This window comes from Callionymus lyra, chromosome 8, assembly GCF_982586985.1.
Source record: "Callionymus lyra chromosome 8, fCalLyr1.hap1.1, whole genome shotgun sequence".
Taxonomy (NCBI): Eukaryota; Metazoa; Chordata; class Actinopteri; order Syngnathiformes; family Callionymidae; genus Callionymus; species Callionymus lyra.
The window spans coordinates 9,350,580-9,369,990 of NC_141825.1; the positions used below are offsets into that span (position 1 = coordinate 9,350,580).

A 19,411-nucleotide genomic window follows, 5' to 3' on the forward strand; every position below is an offset into this window, starting at 1 on the left:
GAAAAAGACAACTTGAGCCGGTGTGATGAAAACACACCAAAAACAAGTGACAAATGGTCTATTCTTTCATTCACACACCCGCACAGTAGTGACACAGGTACACTGATATCTCACCACCAGAATGATTGTCATTTGGCTTTATACACACAACATGACGACTACACACTTTCATCAAAGGCAATTTCACAGTCATCCACTGGTCAGAATACTTTTCTTTACTATTTGAAACATTTAAAATCAAACATGCACCTAAAGGGAGTTTAAAAAAAAAGAACTAGTAAAGAAAGGGTTTCCCAGTCTGGACTAATACAGTGTAACACTTTGTGGCCTAGAAAAAGGACATGCAGTTTCTAAAGCCTTCAAAAATACTTTGGTATTTTACCAACTTAACTCTGTACTTGGTTCAAAGTTCTGTGTCTGTTGTCACATTATCATGCTCCGATGAGTTTTATTCACCCCTCTGCTCTCACGTTGTGCAAATACGTATCAGACAAGTTCTTAGAAATCACATGAAAAGTATAAAATAAATAAATACACAACTGTCTAAATGTAATCAGAAGCTCAGGTTGTTGTGTGGATGTTTCATGCAGATTTTCTAACAGTCACATCCAGATTGTTGCAAGTATATCCGTCACAGTAAAGGTTTCTTTATTCCCTGCTTCCACCTCAACTGGTATCAGTCTGTTAATAAGTTAAAAGCAATGATGACCTTAACCTGGGAGTCAACCATTACATTTACCGCTTGGTCTCATTAAGCGTTTAACTAGAGTAAATAGTTAACCCAATAGTTAAAAGAACATCACTCACCATTTATTCCCATTCACAGTTTTTTATGTCCTGAAAAACATGTTTGGTTCACTTGAAAATGATTTATGATGTCAAAGATTAATGATCCCTACCTCGCCTCAAGAACATCACCTGCAGTACTAAGTGAAACTTCAGATTTATTGTCCTCTGTGTTTGCTACTTTCCTTGGCACCCTCGGACTTAAATTAGCCTTCCGGGACGTCTGAGGGCTTTGACCTTTACGTTGCAGTTGTGGGCTGCCAGAGCCTGAACCCAGCTTGCGATTCAGCAGGGGACTTCTTGAGCCCTTCATTTTAGGGGGCTGCTGCAGACTGTCCATGGCCTTAAGAGAACGAAGGCTGAGAAGTCCACAGTAGTAGTTGCACTGATGCTGAGTCAGGAACTGTTCGAAGACCTCCGGGGAGCCTCGTTCTGTCAGACCTTGGTACCTGCGAAGAAAGATACATCAGAAGACACATCGTATCTGACACTAAAAACACTGTCACATGGTAAAAGGCATTAGCCAAGGTTGTCTTAAACAAGTTGCAACACATTTAATGTATAAGTCTTAATTTATTTTCATGAATATTTTTCACATATTAACTTAAACTCCAAATGTTACACTAAAATCGAACCCTAACATCCTAATTAATTTGCGAAAACCTTTTAACTTTTATCATCATATTACTGTTTCAGTAGTATTCATTAATGCATAGTACAAACCCTTTATTCTTGGTTGCAACTCTGACGTTGGTGAGCTTCGATGCAACACCTATAAAAAGATGAGAAACAATAACTTAAATTGCACTCTGAAAACATAAAATCACTTTCCATTGTTGTGTGTGAGAGAGGATAGATGAACACAGACATGGTGTCAAAGAAGGCATCAAGAGAAATATGGAGGAGAAACAATAGGAGGCAAAGTGGAAAATGAGCTGATATCATCAAAGGTCGAGAATAAAGGTGGTGAATTATCTATTAGAAGAATCATTGCTCTCGCTTTAACACACTGTACTTGTCTTATCTGCACAAGAGCCACTTTCTTTTTGACTCTACTTTACACACCCTGTCGTCTGTCCTACCTTTATATCTGCAGACTTTTATAATTATAATAAATAATCCTCAGTGGTTTCTATTGATAAAATTGAATCAAGTAGGTTCCGAATTTGTTAACACAGCTTTATTTTTCTACCATTAGTTCATAGTTAAGAATAAACTCATGTTATATGTTGACCAATCTGAGTGGCAGCAGAAACTTTAGATAAGAGGTCTCGAACTCAACCGACCAAGGGGCCAATAGAAGGGAAGTCTTGAAAAAGCCTTTAAAAACATATGAGCGCCACATCATGTTACACATCAGGGATCATGTACACATGACTTAAAATATCTTTACAGTAATAAAATAATATCCATCTATATATCTGTCACGTAGAGAAATTCCTACTGATCCCGGAGCAGAGCAAGGAGTAAACGAAAAGTTAAGTTGGGCGGGGGGAAGGGTCACCTGGTAGGTGGGTTTTATATCACAATTTTAAGGGGGAAGGATTCGAGATATAGGTTCAAGTGGAGGGAATGTTCCTCAAACCCAAATTTGGTTGGGGTGGACGGCAAAAAAGTGACCTCTGAGGTTGGTGGAGGTCGCTATTGAGGCCGAAAGGATGCGGTTTTCATAAAGGTATTTTGACCAAACGGACTTTGGCCGCCCAAACTTCTGTAGTCCAAGGTTGCCGCTATGTGGTCACGAAGTTAGCGCAAAAAGAATCAAAGTTGGGCAAAAATTTTGATGAGGCCAAACAAGCGTAATATATGAAATGGAATAGTTAGATAATTGTATAAAGGATATCCACGCAAAATTTTAGACCACTTTTGCCCCAGCGATTGTTTTGCTTTACGACTATTTTGCGGCACAAAATAAAATGCAAACATTTCCAAGTTCAAAGCAAAGCAGCCGCCCCAAAGCGTAGCTAGTTCTGCTATGAAAAATTATATCCACAAATGTGCTTCATACCTTTAGCGCCAATCTTAACTTAGTGTTTTTTTTACCAATGCGTTCCCAGCACGTCCCAGCATACATTGCAGTACTGTACGGTTACAATGGCCTTTTGTTTTATTTATTCTTAACTGGATGTCATTTGAAAATCATAATTGCAGTTGATTTGGTGACATGTATGCTAGTATGTCAATTAAAACAAAGGCCATATTAGATATCATAGGCCATATTAAATCCAAGCAACTATTGCAAATTCTATCAAAGATTTGAAATCATAGTGGGACATGTGAAACTGTAATGTAAGTGCACGCCTCAAAGATGTTGGGTTTCATACATTGGGTTTCAATCATAGTGAGAGTTTTCTTACCTTGTGACATTGTAATGTGTGATATTTGGACACCATCCTACTGCATTGTTTATCTCTACAAAAACGACCACACCAACATATATTTAACCTCCAAAGGACAGAGCTTCTCTTATTTTACAGTAACCATTTCCTCAGCTCTAATGGACCCTGTGTAACCCTGCGTAAGCGTCTGCTCAGCATCCACCGTTTGTCTCATGCTTGCGTACTGATAAGATAACTTATCGCAGGTTACAACACTCTTGACAAGATCATTTCCACAACAAAACAGTGAATGGTCGTGTGGGTTGCCATGTGTGTGTCTCACCTTCGAGGCGAGTGACCAGCAGGTTTCCATGCGTCCACTCGTGGATCCAGTGTTGGAAAGTGGAACATTTCTGCTCCATTTCGGAAACGCTCTGAACGATCAGTCGACCCTTGGCGTCCGTCACGCAATACTTGAGGAACGGCCCGCTGAGCTCTTCCTCCACGGTGGCGTACGGCACTGAGTTGGCTGGTCTGTACATCAGAAACTGAGGAATCACTCTGAAAGAAACCAGATGTATCATTAAGATCATCAAACAACACTGTTCTCAGTATGCATGAGTACTCACTCAAGTCCACAGCCAAAGTTCTCCACTACTCTTGCCTCAGCGGCAAAGATCTTACAATATTCCCGGATCATATTTTGAGTCCTGCACTCCTGCGAGAACATCCAACAATGAATATAGTAGATGTAGAAGATGCTTGTATGCAGCTTGTGTCAGGTCTTACTTGTTTGGTGATCTCCAGATTTCTCTCCGCCAGGTTGCTCTCCTGTTTGGTCCCGTACGCGATGGGGTTCTGGACTTTTATAACGCAGTTGCTTCCAGATTCAAAGACGGGGTTCAGGCCATATATCGCTCTCACTTTGCTGGCTTTGTGGCAGCAGCCGTCGCCCACGTTGGCCGACTCCGTCATGATACGACCGAAATACTTTTCACCCCAAGTGCCGGAATTCGACAGACCCTTTGTGAACAGCAGCGGCGTCATCTCTATCTCCTCGCCAACTGAAGCAAATAAAAAGAAAACTTTAATTAAAGTGACATGTACATTTGAAGATATGAGACATAATCATTAAGTGATTTGATAAAGTGTACTCTGGGGGCTACACAATGATGAAAACAAATGTATCCCCTCAATTCCAGGTACAAAACAGGATAAATCGAAGTCACAAGTTAATCCAAGACAAACTTCTTTCTTGACTTTGCTTTTTATGTCTACTACACCTCTTTAAACCTTTTTGTGTAACCATATCTTTTACACACACCTATCTACACATTTGCAAATACACCTGCTCACACACCTGGACAAACACACTCTTTCCTCAGCACAACCTTTGCACTAAAATGTTCCACGACTTGACAACATTTTCTTTGTAACATTATCATTCAATAATAAACATCATAAGAAATGGGGGTCCCACAGGGCTCTTTCCTCTGACCTTTTTTTTTTTTTACACATTATTCTTTCCAACTCTCACTAAAATTGTGTTTTGTTTGAAGGTGATGAAGACTTAATTTAGTTCCGCACAAACTATTGATCATTTTCTGTATCTTTTCCCTTTATGATTTACTTTAAAAACTGTGATACAATCTAAAGAACTACATAATTGGTCTTACAGTGATCAACAAGATTTACACAACCATTATTATCTCTCGTCACTAGCTGGCTTGGGATAGATAGTTTGTTATCATAGTTTTCAACAACAATGTTCTTGTTATTTGTGAATTCTTCAAAAGAAAACAATATAGAGTATGTTGAAGAATTGTCTCTTCAATTCCTCAATTGAATGAACTACAAGAACGTCTTGTAAAACTGTGAATGAATATACTAATAAACCGTCATTGGCAATGTGGTCTGTCTGGGATTATTTGAGCTATAAAAGTAAGTAAGTAAGTAAGTTATGGTTGTTTACAATGTCTTGTTGTTTTCACCTACTCCAGTTTATGACCAATAAGATTTTAGATTGGACTCCACAGTAGAATAATAAACACAAACATACGTCTTGACACCATAAAGTCTGTGAATTAAATTGCAATACCTCTAGAGTCCAGCAAGCGCCACTGTGGTTCAAAGAGAACTTTTCTGTCTACTTTTAAAATAAAACCTTCCAAACAACTACCTTAATTTTAACGTTATTTAATTAATGTATGCTTATATATGTTGATACAGTGATGAAACTTCTATATTCTAAGTTCAAAATGGGTTTATAACTTTCGATTTTTAAGTAAGTAAGTAAGTTAGAAAGTAATAATCATTTGTAAAGTTGATACCTATCAATGTATATACTCATTTTACAGAATAAGTAGAGTCAATAAGTAGTAAAACATTACAAAATATCCAAACTCCAGTAACTGAACAATGTTCTTGTTAATATCTAAATCTATATTTACCTTCCAAATCATCTCTGAGTAGAATCTCTGACAGAACTGTGGAACAAAAAGATGTTTTTTAAAAACAGGATATTATAATAGATTAAGAATGTCATAGTTAAAAAAAAATCAGAGTCTTACTGTCTTCACTGAGCAGGAAGTCTGTGGTGTCAGTTCCATATTCATTGTTGATGGTGCATCCATATACACCACAGTCCCGGTTGGATGCCAGCACTATAGCTAAAGCCACTTGAGTCTCATCACCTCCACTTCATAAAACAAACAAAAAACAAACACACGAATGACTGCAAGGACCCACAAGATGTCAGTGTGACACAGATGATCGTGACGTGCGACAGCACTCTGCTGACACCGCAACTATTAGCACATATATAGACTTTAATGCCTTCCTAGGAGGGAAAAATATTGTATTGGGTTACACTTTCTGTGTCTCGCCAGAGATTCACATCTCTGAATCACAGCTGTAGAGTTCACAGTAACATGAGCTGGGCCCCGCCGCCTTAAACATGAGGGTCGACAGAGGGCCGCTCTCTAAGACACAAATAAATCTGGGCTGTTCATAAAGTGTCATTTAGGTGTGTTGCTTGAAAGCATACGTGTTCTTTTCAAAGCCTCCCGAGGTGTTGACGCACTTCGACAGGATGAGGTTTTTACCTTCTGTTCACCTCAAGTATTTCCTCCTCATCTCTGTACCACTTAATGGTGGAGTCACTGAGGACGTTGAAGAACTGGCACCACAGCTTCAGGTGCCCTGAGGCGTCCGGAAATGGCTCCCCTCGGATTTTCCGGATGACCTGTGGAGCTGTTGGAACAAGTTCACATTTTTTGTTTGTTGGCGGCTTAAGACTTATTAAACTCATGTGGAAGATTTAGTCACAAGGCAGGTTCTTGCGCAATAAAAATGCGGGTGCTTTCCTCATCACATTTTTTTAAAACCTAATCCCCATAAATACCTGTCAACAACCAGCAGCGATGGGAATCATGTTATTCATCTAACTTGGATCAGTATATTTTTAGGTTCTCGCTCTGCTTAGCACTGTAAGGGTCTAGACTGTCATGTTAAATTCATGTAAAAAAGAAACACATAAAAGCAACTTCAGTCAGATGGATTGTTTAGATGTTTGTAAGGGCTCATTAACAAACGCTTGGATTAATTTTAATAACAAGGATAGTTTCCTGCAACTGTTCACATTGTTTGTTTTGTCCAACAACTCGGAAAGTAAAATAGGTCACAGAAAAATAAGAGTCCTAACACAAAGCCTTGTTAGTCTTTTCCTTTCTGATGGGTAATTTTAGCAACAAGCATTTTACTGCCACTTTGACCTCAAACGGCAAAGCTTGAACTCTGTGGTCTTTGTGAGTCGTGCATTGGATGCATGTTTTTGTGCGCCAAATAAACCTAATTACGATTCAACTATATGCATTTGAAGCTTGAAGTAATGCTTGTAGTACCACATGAATTGACTGAAGGGTCTGGATTTGAGTTTGAAACAACTTGGCTGTTCCCCTGCGTTATAGTTTAAACCAACCTGACCTTGATTTTTCTGCAAGTGCGATTTGGCCAAAGGTGATCATGTATTTGTTTTTTGTTTTTTATTTGTACCAAACGACTCACAAACATTGTGCCATGGAACTGATTTATTTAAAGATGCAGTAAAACGGTAACATGAAAGAAATCCTTAAATGATTCACAGCATAAAAAATATATAACTCCATGACCTGCTTTTAAGTTCCAATCCACGAGCCATTGGTTATGGGGCCACAAAGAAATAAACATTTTGAATATAATATCTGTTCTATTGATTAATTCTGTCTAAAAAGGTTTTTTTCTCATAAAATATACAAATGAAAATGAGTTTAAAACAAACTCTTTATAATTTATTTATGTTTCAATCCGAAAGGTGTTCTTAGAATATAATTCTGATACTATAGCGGTCTGCTGTATACAAAAATGTTCACGTTCTTCTCTATCTGACCACACCTTCACACTTGAGAGTAACGGAAGCTGTAATTACTACAGTGTGATAATTGTAGTTTCTGCCTATAGAAGTGTTATGTAAAAACTCTTGACTCACCTTTGAGTGGATCAAGCTTCTTCTCAGCTGGTTTTTCCTCCGGCGGCACCTTGAGCGGCTCCTTCGGCGTCTCCTCCACGACCTTGGGTACGTCGAGCGTCGCTTTCCTGCGGCCCATCAGCGGCGACCGCCTCTCCGTCGGCGGGGTCTTCGGTCCCAGCGGGGCCTGAAGCAGCGCCGCCCGGCGGGCCTGACTCGGCGACATGTAAGGACTGTCTCTCTTAACGTCCGCGATCCCGTCGGCTTCATCTTTGGATTTGGGGATGAAGATCTTACGACGGGCTCCGGAAGCCAACTCTTCGGGTGTGGCGGAGCGGATGAGCGAAAGGCTGTCTCGCCGTTTCACCCGGGGACTGTTCTCGCAAGACAAGGACGACGTCGGCGTAGATCCACCGCTCAGGTCGTCTTCTGCTTTGTCGTTTCCGGCGTCGTTCTCTGATTCTGCTGCGATTTTAAATTTACGAAGACTGGACGGGCTTAGTGAGGGCATAATGGGGGGTTTGAAGGAGAGTCTTTCAGTGGATCTGATCTTAAGCAGATCATCTACTGTCATGAATGAGTCCGTCTTTCCTTCTCTGGCAGGTTTATTATTATTTTTAAGGATTTCAGGAACAAGTCGGTCGTCTGTCGTTTTGTTGACGGCTGGCAAAATATCTGACTTGACTTGAGTAGGAACAGAAGCAGCTGAATCCACCGGGCATTTCTCAACTGATCCCACTTGAGGCTTTGTGGGTAAATTGCTTCTGATATCATCTTTTGTTACGCTTTGTGTGACGGTAGCAGTTCCTGTTACCATCTGCTCGGGAGGCGATGGAAGCACTTGGTCGTTCTCATGACACGTAATCGATATCGGAGGCACCACACTCACGGTCGGTGTGGTTGTGTTATCGAGTTGTGTATCAAAACCACAGTTTTCTGATAATTCTTCCGCCTTTACATCATCAGAACACGACACATTGATAACGGGGATCAAGTTCAACTTCTGACGTTCACTTTTCACGCCGGTCGGTTCGTCGTCTAGCACCTCCTTAACCTTCTCTGTCTGTAAAAATCGTTCAGTATCCTGGGAACCTTTTTGTTTCGACAATGAATCTGCCTCTGTCATGTCCTGGATTAGCACTTTGACATTTGGCAGAAAAGAAGTCTCCATTTCATTTTTCTTGAGTGCCAATATAGTCAGAGGCAGCGTGCACTCCTTGAGCTCAGACTCTACTTCTTCACATTTTGGAATCGTCAGAGGTTTTATCAGGTTCACCTCCTCCACGATACTAGCATTCAGGCTCTTACTAATATCCACTAGTGGTATTTTCTCTGATGACATAGAGGGTTGCGTGTCAGTGATGGTTCCCTGTTCCTCTTTATCGTCCAAACCTGTGGTCAACACTACGTCATCCTTCTCTTCTATTTTTGTCTCAGCCTTCGTCTCGGGGCGTTCTTTGTCAATACTCTTGACTTCAACCTCCTCTGGTTCTCTCAGACTCTTCACATTATCCAACGTTTCCTCTAAATCAGAAACAGTTTCTACGTTCTCTATCACTGTTACACTTTCTTCTCCTGACAATTCTACGTCTTTATCCATTTCAACTTCCATCTTGGCTTCCTCAACAGCAGGTGTGTCATCGTGCTTTACTTTAAGGACACTTATTTCTGGGTCTGTCACGGGAGGAATTTCAACAGCGAGAGCTGTTATTCCCGCTTCATCTTTGGCTTCATCACTTTCCATGCCCACGTCATTTAATGAAAGTGGAGCTGGTGGCAGATCTGGAATTTCAGGTTCTGTTGCCTCAGATTTAAGTACATGCATATCTAAGATTGGTACAGAATCTTCTTTAGCACAACAAACTTTCATTTCAAGGTTTTCCTCCTTCCCTTGCTTCCTAGAACTTAAGTTCTCTCCTGAAACAAGCTCATCCTCTGGTCCCACCTCGTCCGCTGTCGCTTCCACTTCTGCCAAAGCTTCCACGTCAACGTCCATTTCTGAGATCGTAATAATTGGAATAGAAGTTGGTGTGGGTATAGACGGACTTTCTTCTATAGGAACGACTTCGGATTGAGGCAAGCTTTCCTCTTTGTTTGGCGACTCTTGGTTTAAAAGAGGAACGCTGACCAGGCCTTCCAAATCACGCTGCTGTCCAGGATCCACTTGAGGGTTCAAAACCACTTGGGATGCATTTTCTTCAACCTGGTTAAAAAATAAACAAAGAAAATCTATTAGACATATTTGAATGATTAACGTAGAGGGAGAGTAATATTTGCTATGTGTCAAGTTTATTGATTTTTAAACATACACATGTAAGATAGCACCTTATCTGTCACAACATTAAACATTAGTGACAAACCATGTACACTGTGTGGTGAACAAACATGACGTGAGGAGCATCAATAATTCATCGATAATATAATCATATATGATAATCATTATAATATGTTGTAATATGCTGATGAAAACTAAATTGAACCACGTCATTAATTTAAAGTAATATAGTGACACAAGTTTGGATTTAAAATATGTCTGTGGCATGTATAGGGAAGGCAGGGTTTGATACGAATCCGTTTAGCAGATGTACAATTTAAAACGTTAAATATTATATATAAACGTTTTAAATATTCTTAATTTACTAAAACATTTTTGTTTCATTTACTCATGACATATTCACTACCATGAGATTGTTACGGTTTTTAGGTGTATGTTGTAAATTGTAATTGTGCAAAATTAATTGATATCCTTAACACACTATTGCTTTTAGAAGAACAACAGCAGTGCGATAGGAATAGAAACTATATCTTATACAATAAAATCATTTAAAGAAAATGCTTGAAATAACAGGAAATAAACTACAACTTTAGCTCGTCAGCTTAGTGAACCATTAAACTCTGTTGGCATGCTAATGCTAAAATAATCCTGAAAAAACCGAACACTTTTATTTCTGTTCAAATAAATGGTCCCATGACTCCATAATGAGTATATAACACAGGTGTCAAACTCAATCTCACAAGGGCATAAAAACCCAAAGTTTTTTAAGTCGCAAGCCAAACAAAATGCGCATTTACCAAGCTGTCTATAACACTAAGAATTGGTACAATTTTGATATTATGTATTACGTAATCATCTGTGTTTGTCTTTCTCTATCAAACACTAACCAAGCACGTTCATTTTCTTCAACGTATTTTTTTTTACAGCGGTGTCCTCTTCATGATTGTTGAAATAGATAAGCTATGTTCCTCAGCTACTATCTAATACTAGCATCTTTACATGCAAAGATATCAACATGAACATTAATCTACGATCCAACCATCCAGTAGGCACAAAAAAGATTTTGCCCCCAAGCCATGAGTTTGTTATATGTGGTATAAAACATAAAATTTAATTTAAGAATTTAAGATAATATAAAATGTATCGATTAATTGGGTTCATAAATGGCTACATTAATATTAATAATAATTATAATAATAATAAAGTTTTGTAAGAGCATCCATTCAATTGGGAATATAAACATTCTTGAAAGGTATTAAAAAAAATTAAAGAGGAAAATAAGCAAGTTGTGTTGTTGGCCAACATTCTGCCAAAACATGTTTTTGGCAGAATGTTGCGTGTGTCGCATTTTATGAAGCATGTTTGCGTTCAATGACCTTCCTGATCCTTGACACTGTGACACTTTTAGACCAAGACCTGTTTCACATCCGTAAATCACAGAGTTGGTGTTCTCGTGAAACATTCCAACGTTTCTGAGATCGGGGGAATCTTAATGCTAGAATGAATAAACTCAAGGTTACCTGGATGCTAACAACCATGATTATCTTAAAGAACAAATACACAAATTACTGTAGGTTTACTCTACACAAACAATGGAAGGCTTCTGCTCCAAGAAAACGCTGGTTTCCAAGTTAATAAACAACAGGCAACCACAGATCTAGGGGAATTCCCGTACTTCTTAAAGGGGTGTGACAGTTACAAGACTAAAACAACATAGACTTTGTTTTCAACTCTACACATACATTTTAAAAGCTGCTAAATCAGCTGCTTGTATTGAACACAGAAAGGTTAATTATTGGTCCCTGGGTTTCCCCTACACAGCGCCTACATTCAGGGTCAAACCAAATGATCCGCAGCAGAGTAAAAATGTAGCAAAAACAACTGATGATGAATAAAAAGCTAAAGCTGACGCTTTCGAAAGGAAGTGGTGTCACGTTCAAGTTCTATAAATGAATCCGTGGTCACCTCTGTTAGACATACATTGGTGTAATTTCTGTTGTGTGAGCAAACACTGTTAAATGCTGGCCATTGTTTAACTTCCTCATGCGTATTTTCAAGCTATGGTACAATACAACGACACAACAGTGGTTCCACATTAAATATCAGTGACAAAGTTAGTGGACAAAAGCCTCATGTTGCTTCACAACATCCATAACTACACAATTAAAAATAATGACTGGACTTGATCATTTGTTTCTATGGATTCTATCAACAATAACTTTCTTGACAACAATAACAATCAAAAAATGAAAAAAATAAAAACATTTATTCTCAGAATATCCTTCATTTTAAATTCTAACTTAGTATAAATATAATCAAATCCCTCAATATGAAGAGTAGTATTTATGTCAAAAATGTATTCATTCTGTTCTCCTGAACATTCTACATTTAAAACTAGGCAAAATTGTGAATTTACTTTCATGACATTTTCAGGAATGGTTTCTTTTGGTGTGTTCTGTTGTTACATTTAGGGTTTTTAAGGTCTTATATTACCATGTTTGTCTCAGGGTCAAGGTGACCCGAAGGCCCGAAAAACAAACGTGTTTGTGGTATCCTTTTTGTTGCCTCTGGGTCAATGTAAACAACCTCCCTACCTTCCATAAATACATATGCATTGGTGGAGGTTGTTCACACAAGGGTTAAAACTATTATCAACAAGAAAATATGACTGCATAAACCATCAACTCACTAAACTAGCTTGCCTAGTGATATTTTGTTTTTTTGGAGTACATTGGATCAAAAGAAATTGGAAAGCCCATTATTAAAATACTTTAGTATTTCACCAACAAATGTACTGAACCCAAAAAACAATGTGAAATGAGCTCCCTTGCTAGAGGTAGGCCTATGATCTTTCTCAGTGCTATTCCAGTTAGAAACCAATTAGATACATTACTACAAGGGTCACTAAAAAAAACTGGAGGGCCTGAAGACATTCATCACTTTCTAATTCAGTACGGAAGCAACAAAGGTTGTTTTATACATTTGTATAATCATGTTTTTTCTTCACGATAATTAATAATGATTTGACCAGATCATAAAAATAAAACCGAACATGGTCAATAGAGACGATCAGGGTCCCTGAGCTAGCTAACAAACTAACTTACTAACTAACTAAATGATACGCCTTGATATAGTTTAATAGGTCATTTAATAGTGAATGTAAAATAAAATAGTAAATAAATTATACAGTACACTTTACTTCATATAATGTTAGAAAATAACTTAGGTTGTCTATAAAGCTAGCTCTACGATCGCACCTATTAAAACTATTACATGTCAAACTAACCTTTAAAGAAAGTAACCAGTTGAGCTTCACATTTCCTACATAGCAGATACAGAATCATATAAATGTTAATGTTATGTAAAAAAGTAATTATTCATGAATGGAACCAACTAGCTGTTAGTACAATGCAACACTATGTTAAACACTCTCAACTTCCTTTTTGTTTAGCTGATATTAGCATAACTTTGTTGACCATCAAGAAGAGAAGCACACGTTTCCTCTTCTCTATATTTATTTTAAGATAAATGAAGAGGGAGGGGCAGTCGGGGACCCAATCCCTTCTTTCATGCCGAGACCTGCCACAGCAGCCTCGTCTTGTAACTGGAGAATCATATTTGGGTTTCAGGTCTGATCACGAAGAAGACGAATCCTGCCCTCACAGCGGGCAATAGACATGTGCAACATCCCCCACCCACAGGAATCGTTCACACGAGTTTCCTCTCTCTTTTGTTTCCTTATTCCTCACTAGTTTGCCTTCACAAACTGTAACGTGGCATCTGGTGACTCATCCACACGACCTGTCAATCACAGGTGCAAAGTGCAACACCCAGTGTTTTTATATAATCCATGCAATTTCTCAAGGTCAAACATCTTAGCTTTGACAGATCAGGTCTTGAAGTTGACCCTGAAAGCTGGTCTAAATATAATGACTGAAGCTTTGGCAGGGGCTTTTCTTACATACCTCAGTTGAAACTTGAGGCCCAGACAATGAAACTTTTTCACCTGGACCGCTGACCTCTGCCCCCACAGATACCTCCATTGTTGCCACGGCAACATCTGGTTTCTCATCGTCATGTCCTGTTGGTTCCGGTACGTGGTACTCATGGGGGGATTTATGAGCTTCTGGCAAGTCCATGTGCAAAGGTTTATCCTCAGGCTTATCTTCATGCAGTGTCTCTGACGGTTTTGTTTCTTCCTTTTCTGCTGGAATATTGAGTTCTTCAACCACCATCGGTACCGACTGGTCTGGTTTCTGTGACTCAGAGAAATGCTCATTTTGTAGTCGGCACGACGGCGGCGTCTCCGGTGGGCTCGGTTGTTCGTAACCCTCTTTGCTGCCGCTGGGATGTTGTAAGTCCTTCTTACCCTTACCGAAGAAAAAGTCTTTGACCGAGTGGAGCATCGACGACAGTGACGCCTGGATGTGATGGTGCTCATGATCCTTCCGAGCTCTGCCGTGATGTTTGAGGTGCTCTGTTGTCCGGCTTGGTCTGGCATCCTCATCCTCTAGGGAACTGGAGCTACCTTTATGTTGTCTGAAGTCCTCTTCTTCATCCGTTCTATCGTACAGTGTCCTCTCTGGAGCAGCATCCTTCTCTTTGTAGATGGTTGAATCCGTTTCTGAGGGTTTCTCAGATTGGTTCTGTGTCTCCTCGGCAGCCTGCGACTGAAGAGTCTGTGCAAGGAACTGAGCTAAACCAATTCCGCCATCGTAGCAGTTATCTGCCTTGTTCACACTATTGTCCATACAGTTGGTAACTTTCATTTTCTTCTGTGCCAGAGTTTCCTCAGATGGTGGATTCTCCTTCTCAATGTCCATGGAAGCCACCGGAGCTGTTTCGGGCACTTCAGGGATCATTCCGTTAGTTTCAGCGACCGGCAGCACCACGGCTTCGGGCTCCTTCACCACCGGTCTCGGCTCTCGAGATATAGGGCGCTTTCTCGGAGGACGTTCCGGGCTGACCTTTGCTTTCGCTTCCCCATCTTTTCCTTCATCCTTCTTTTTCGACTGATCCTCAAGGTCTTTCTTCTTGTTCTCAGCTTTTTGCTTCAACTTAGCAAAGAACCTCTGATGAATCTTGAACTCATTCATGGTTCCGACTTCCAAAACTCCAGAGCACGAGACAATGCCTTTACTGTTGGATGCGGAGACCTGGTAGATTGCTGCGTCGTCCAATGTGCAACTGCAAAAGAAAGCCAAGTCAATGAAATACGAATAAAAACAACATTGTGATGGTGAGAACATACTTGTAGATCTGGAGAGTGTGGGTTTTTCCATTCCGTCTTATTTCATATTTGGGCAATCCACAGTAGCGGTCCATTTCCATATCGTCCTTGTACCATTTCAGCTCAGGAGCCGGATAACCTGCACACACACACATGCCTATTTTAAGAATTCATTCTGATCTGTGTTTTCCCTGCACACACACAAACACCTAATCTACAACTAGATTCCCTCTGTGGTTCTCAAAGTGGGTGTTTCCATAGCTACTGCTGGTTCTGATGCTTTCTAGAGTTCTCATATCACTGTCTTTAAATGAAAAAGAATATAAATATATAAATATATTCAAAAAGGTCCCCTTAGTTTGCTTCTTGAGATGATTTTGAGAATGACAAAACATTCACAAAATCTTCCAAATCCAGATAAAACTCCAAAATTAAATTGAAATCAGTTTTTGAATCCATATGTACACGAACAGACAAACAAACCAACAGTGCAGATCTACTTTTATAACCACTTCTTCGAGGTAGTAAAACATTAATGCAAAAGTGGAACCATTAGTTAAACATCAGCTCTGGAACGCTCTTTGTACACTCAAGAATTCTTTGAAAACCAAAACTGAAAGAAAAAAAAGGGGAATTCACTTCCTTATGGATTTCAACATATTGACATCACACATTTGTGCAATAAAGCAAAAACACATGATAAAATCCTACAATGAAACATGTTTTTTATGATATTTAAAACTAACTAAGTAAGTAAGTAATAGTTATTTCTAAAGGGCCTTTCTAGACTAGGAACACAAAGCGCTTTAACAATCCTAAACAATACACAGGCATAAGTATGGACACGTACTTACACATAGTAAACATAGTATGGGTATATAATATACCATATTAAGCAATTAAATAATACTGTCTTCAATAGCCCAAAAAAATTGTAGTATCAATAAACAAAATTAAACAGAAAAAAAACAACCATATATTCATGTTTTTTGATCTATCAACCACTCAGGAAATCGGAGTCCTACTTCGAAAGAACAAGTAAGTCTTACTAACTGAAGTTAATTGCGAGATGTTCGATTTTTTTACACTATTTAAAATATATAAAAAAATAAAAAAAAAATGATAAAGTGGAATTAGTCAAATGGTAAATGTCCCGGTAAACTCCAATAGGCCAGAACTGAACTTGACCTCTTCCTAATGTAGTGAATAAAACAACTTTTTTGAGATAAGAAGTGTGTATATATATCAACTCATTGATTCACAAACAGTAAAAGACTAACCAGCTCAACATGTTCCAGGTCTATTGTGTCATTGTGTAAAAAAACTGCTTCACCCAAATTTAAGAAAATGTGTGTGTGTGTGTGTGTGTGTGTGCGTGCGTGCGTGTGTGTGTGTCTGTGTGTGTGTGTGTGTGTGTGTGAATCATATAATTATGCAGGAAAGGAGAAGAAGTGAAAACTGTCAAAAAAGAGTCATACAGGAATTGAGTATGACTCGAACTAAATGACAATTTAAAACACTAACAACTTGTTTACCACTTTCAGTTCGAAGAAACGCAATCCAATTGCACATATCTTGCACAACTTTTTTTTGATAGTATTTTAAATACTGGTGCTTTGATTAACATGTTTGAATGCAAAAAATAATTGTATTATATTAATCACACATCAACAGTCTCTCAAACGAGCAAGTATCATCCATTTACCAACTTTTATGCTCCAATTGTGATTTGATGTTGGATTACATTGAGTAATCATGAGGCCTGTGATAGCATTGGACCTCACACTTCCCTTTAAATGTGTCAATCAAAAATGATCTTGGACTCATCGGAACTCACCAAGAATTTAGGCAAAAATAGCAACACGTTAAAGAGTAGAGACGAATGAAAGAAGAATCCTGTCCAGTCCTGAGTGCCACTGGAAAATACTTCAACATAAAATAAAAATATTAACTTACCAGACACGACGCAGGTGAATTTCACGTTGCAGTTTTCAGAGACGGCCTTAGATCTCAGGGTGTTGTCGAAGGACGGCTGTATGTCTTCCGTTAACTGAGCCATGACGGTGCACAGAGTGCTCCTGGGAGAGGAAACATTGAGTAACAAAGCAGTGACCAACTGTCTCCACTGCAGCTCGTGTAGTTCACTTCAACTCTTCATTAAGAGGAATCACTGTTAATAGTGGGTTTTTTTTTATGGTAGTGGAGAGATTTGACAACAGTGACACAAAGACTTGTGAGGTAGTAAAAGTAGTAAATCCATCAAGGAAACTTGTATTGATCCAACTGACAACAAACTGGACACTTACATCACTGTTAAGGCTAGTTTAGGGGTCATTCCTGGGGTCAACTCGGCGGTGTGGTTAAAGTGTTAGTTGGAAGGATTTGTTTTGAAGATTACCTCGTTGGTCTGTAGTGAGAATACCTTGAATAGCTATTTAGAAAGGGGGCAAATGTGAATAATAGATGTTTAAGAAGAGAGTAATATTGGCGGTCTTGTTTGAATATTTGCTTTCCGCTCAAAGTGTGTTCTGTAAAATGAACCTGTATGTATCTAAAATGAATGTCTGCTCCACATTTTTGTCTCAAAACATTTGTTACAAATGTTATGAAAAAGAAGCCACCATACCTGTTTTCAGGCCTAACGTTAGAGAGGTAAGGATTACGGGTTTCCGGACGACCGTTGGATGATCCATTATCCTCATCGTTGAAGCTGCTACTCCTTCCGTTCCCGGAATAAGAGCGAGTCATTGGTCTTCTGGAAGTCATTGTAAGTCCCAAAAAATGTAAGGCTTGCTCAAAACAATGTCCCTGTTAATCGGAACTACTCCTTTTTTGGGTCCAAAACTCGGCAAAGGTTACTAATCCAGGTCAGACTTGTGTCCATAAAAAACACCCTAAAAGAAGAAGAAGAGATTCCTTAAAATGAGTTTTGTGGAAAACTTTAAAATCACATTTCAGAAACTTGTCCTCTCTGACCACCAAGTGAAGCCCTCACATTAGGCATGTTAAAAATAGTTTGAGCTATCGGATTGTGGAGGGGTTGCTGGTGATCCATGACGACACCAGCGCGAGTCAGCTGACCACGTTGAGTAACACAGACAATTACACTTGTCAATTATTATTTGTTCCATCATCCAACTTACCATTGAGATCTTCTGTGTTCCTTTGTAGCTGGAGTCTGTGGAGAAAAACCAGAGCTGCCTATCATAGACACGCATGTGTTGCCAGCAAGACCCTATTTTTAGCAGGACTACAAATAGGCTCCCCAGGACATCAACTTCTCCAAAACTAGACTTAAGAAGTTAAAATCTTAAAGGACTAAGTCTAAGATATAAACATCCAAAATAAGAAAAAAAGAAATCTGCAACAAATAATCTATACTTGGATTAGAGAAAAAAAAGAACTTTTTCTACTAGTTAAAAAATGAATAGGACATTTTTCCATCTTGTCAAGACAAGGTTTTGTCTGGTATAAACATCAAGTAACACGACGCAAGAGTGTACTACATGATGTTGACGATGAGGGGACCTCAAGTGTTGCTGAAGGACTGCCCCCTCCTCACTTTGCATTGCAATACTGTCGCTGCTCACATTTCACATAAATAACAACAGGCTTAAGACAGAATTAAACTGCCTAATGATTAATCTTGCTAGTTATGCTAAACTGTAGTCATGTCCTGATTTAATTTAGTCAGAAGAAAGGTTAACATTTTGACCTTAATACATGCTGCTGGTCTCCATTCAGGTCCCAAGTAGTGGTGGTGTCAGGAAACATCCCACTTTTCAATTTGGCGGTCCTCTGGCTATGTTCTTCAGAAACCATAAAGACATGTTTTAATGAACTATTTCACATTTTGGGCACCACCGTTAAAGTAACAGTGTTGTGTTTTATAAAGTTAATACATTTTGAGTGTATTTTCTGTGTGTGTATTGAACTCAGTACAGTGTTGCAATTTGTTTCCTAACAGAAAAGTGACAAATCATTGACAGTGACAGATCCCTGGATCCAGATGGTAATCCAAAAGACACCCGGACCAAATACAATAATTTCTCTCTATTTTCATTTATTTTATTTCATTTTCAAAATTGCAAAATCACTTTTACAAGTTCGTTGTTAACAGACATACGCCAAACAAAAGGAAAACATTTGTGGTGGAAAAATCCAAACATTTTTTTTGCTAACTTTACATAAATAACCAACACTATTGACACTATTTCAAATGTGTTTAACCTTCGTTAAATCTCTGATTTATTCTGGCTCGGAGACTGACGTCTGGAAAGTAAACAACCTGAGCTACC

At 38.9% G+C, this 19,411-nt stretch overlaps 1 protein-coding gene across 1 annotated transcript; it reads right to left on the bottom strand.

Annotated features, from left to right (window-relative positions):
- Positions 1-6: 6 nt before the first annotated feature.
- Positions 7-18,641, bottom strand: alpk3a (alpha kinase 3a). The gene is made up of 14 exons (XM_087798249.1): positions 18,257-18,641; positions 17,740-18,007; positions 17,070-17,191; positions 15,135-15,252; positions 13,849-15,070; positions 7,630-9,811; positions 6,209-6,356; positions 5,675-5,802; positions 5,555-5,590; positions 3,894-4,168; positions 3,734-3,822; positions 3,448-3,665; positions 1,510-1,558; positions 7-1,235 (listed from the first exon to the last, which is right to left on the bottom strand). Exons 2-14 carry the CDS (start codon positions 17,877-17,879, stop codon positions 896-898), a joined length of 5,067 nt encoding a protein of 1,688 aa, XP_087654375.1. The 5' UTR covers positions 17,880-18,007; positions 18,257-18,641; the 3' UTR covers positions 7-895.
- Positions 18,642-19,411: the final 770 nt, after the last annotated feature.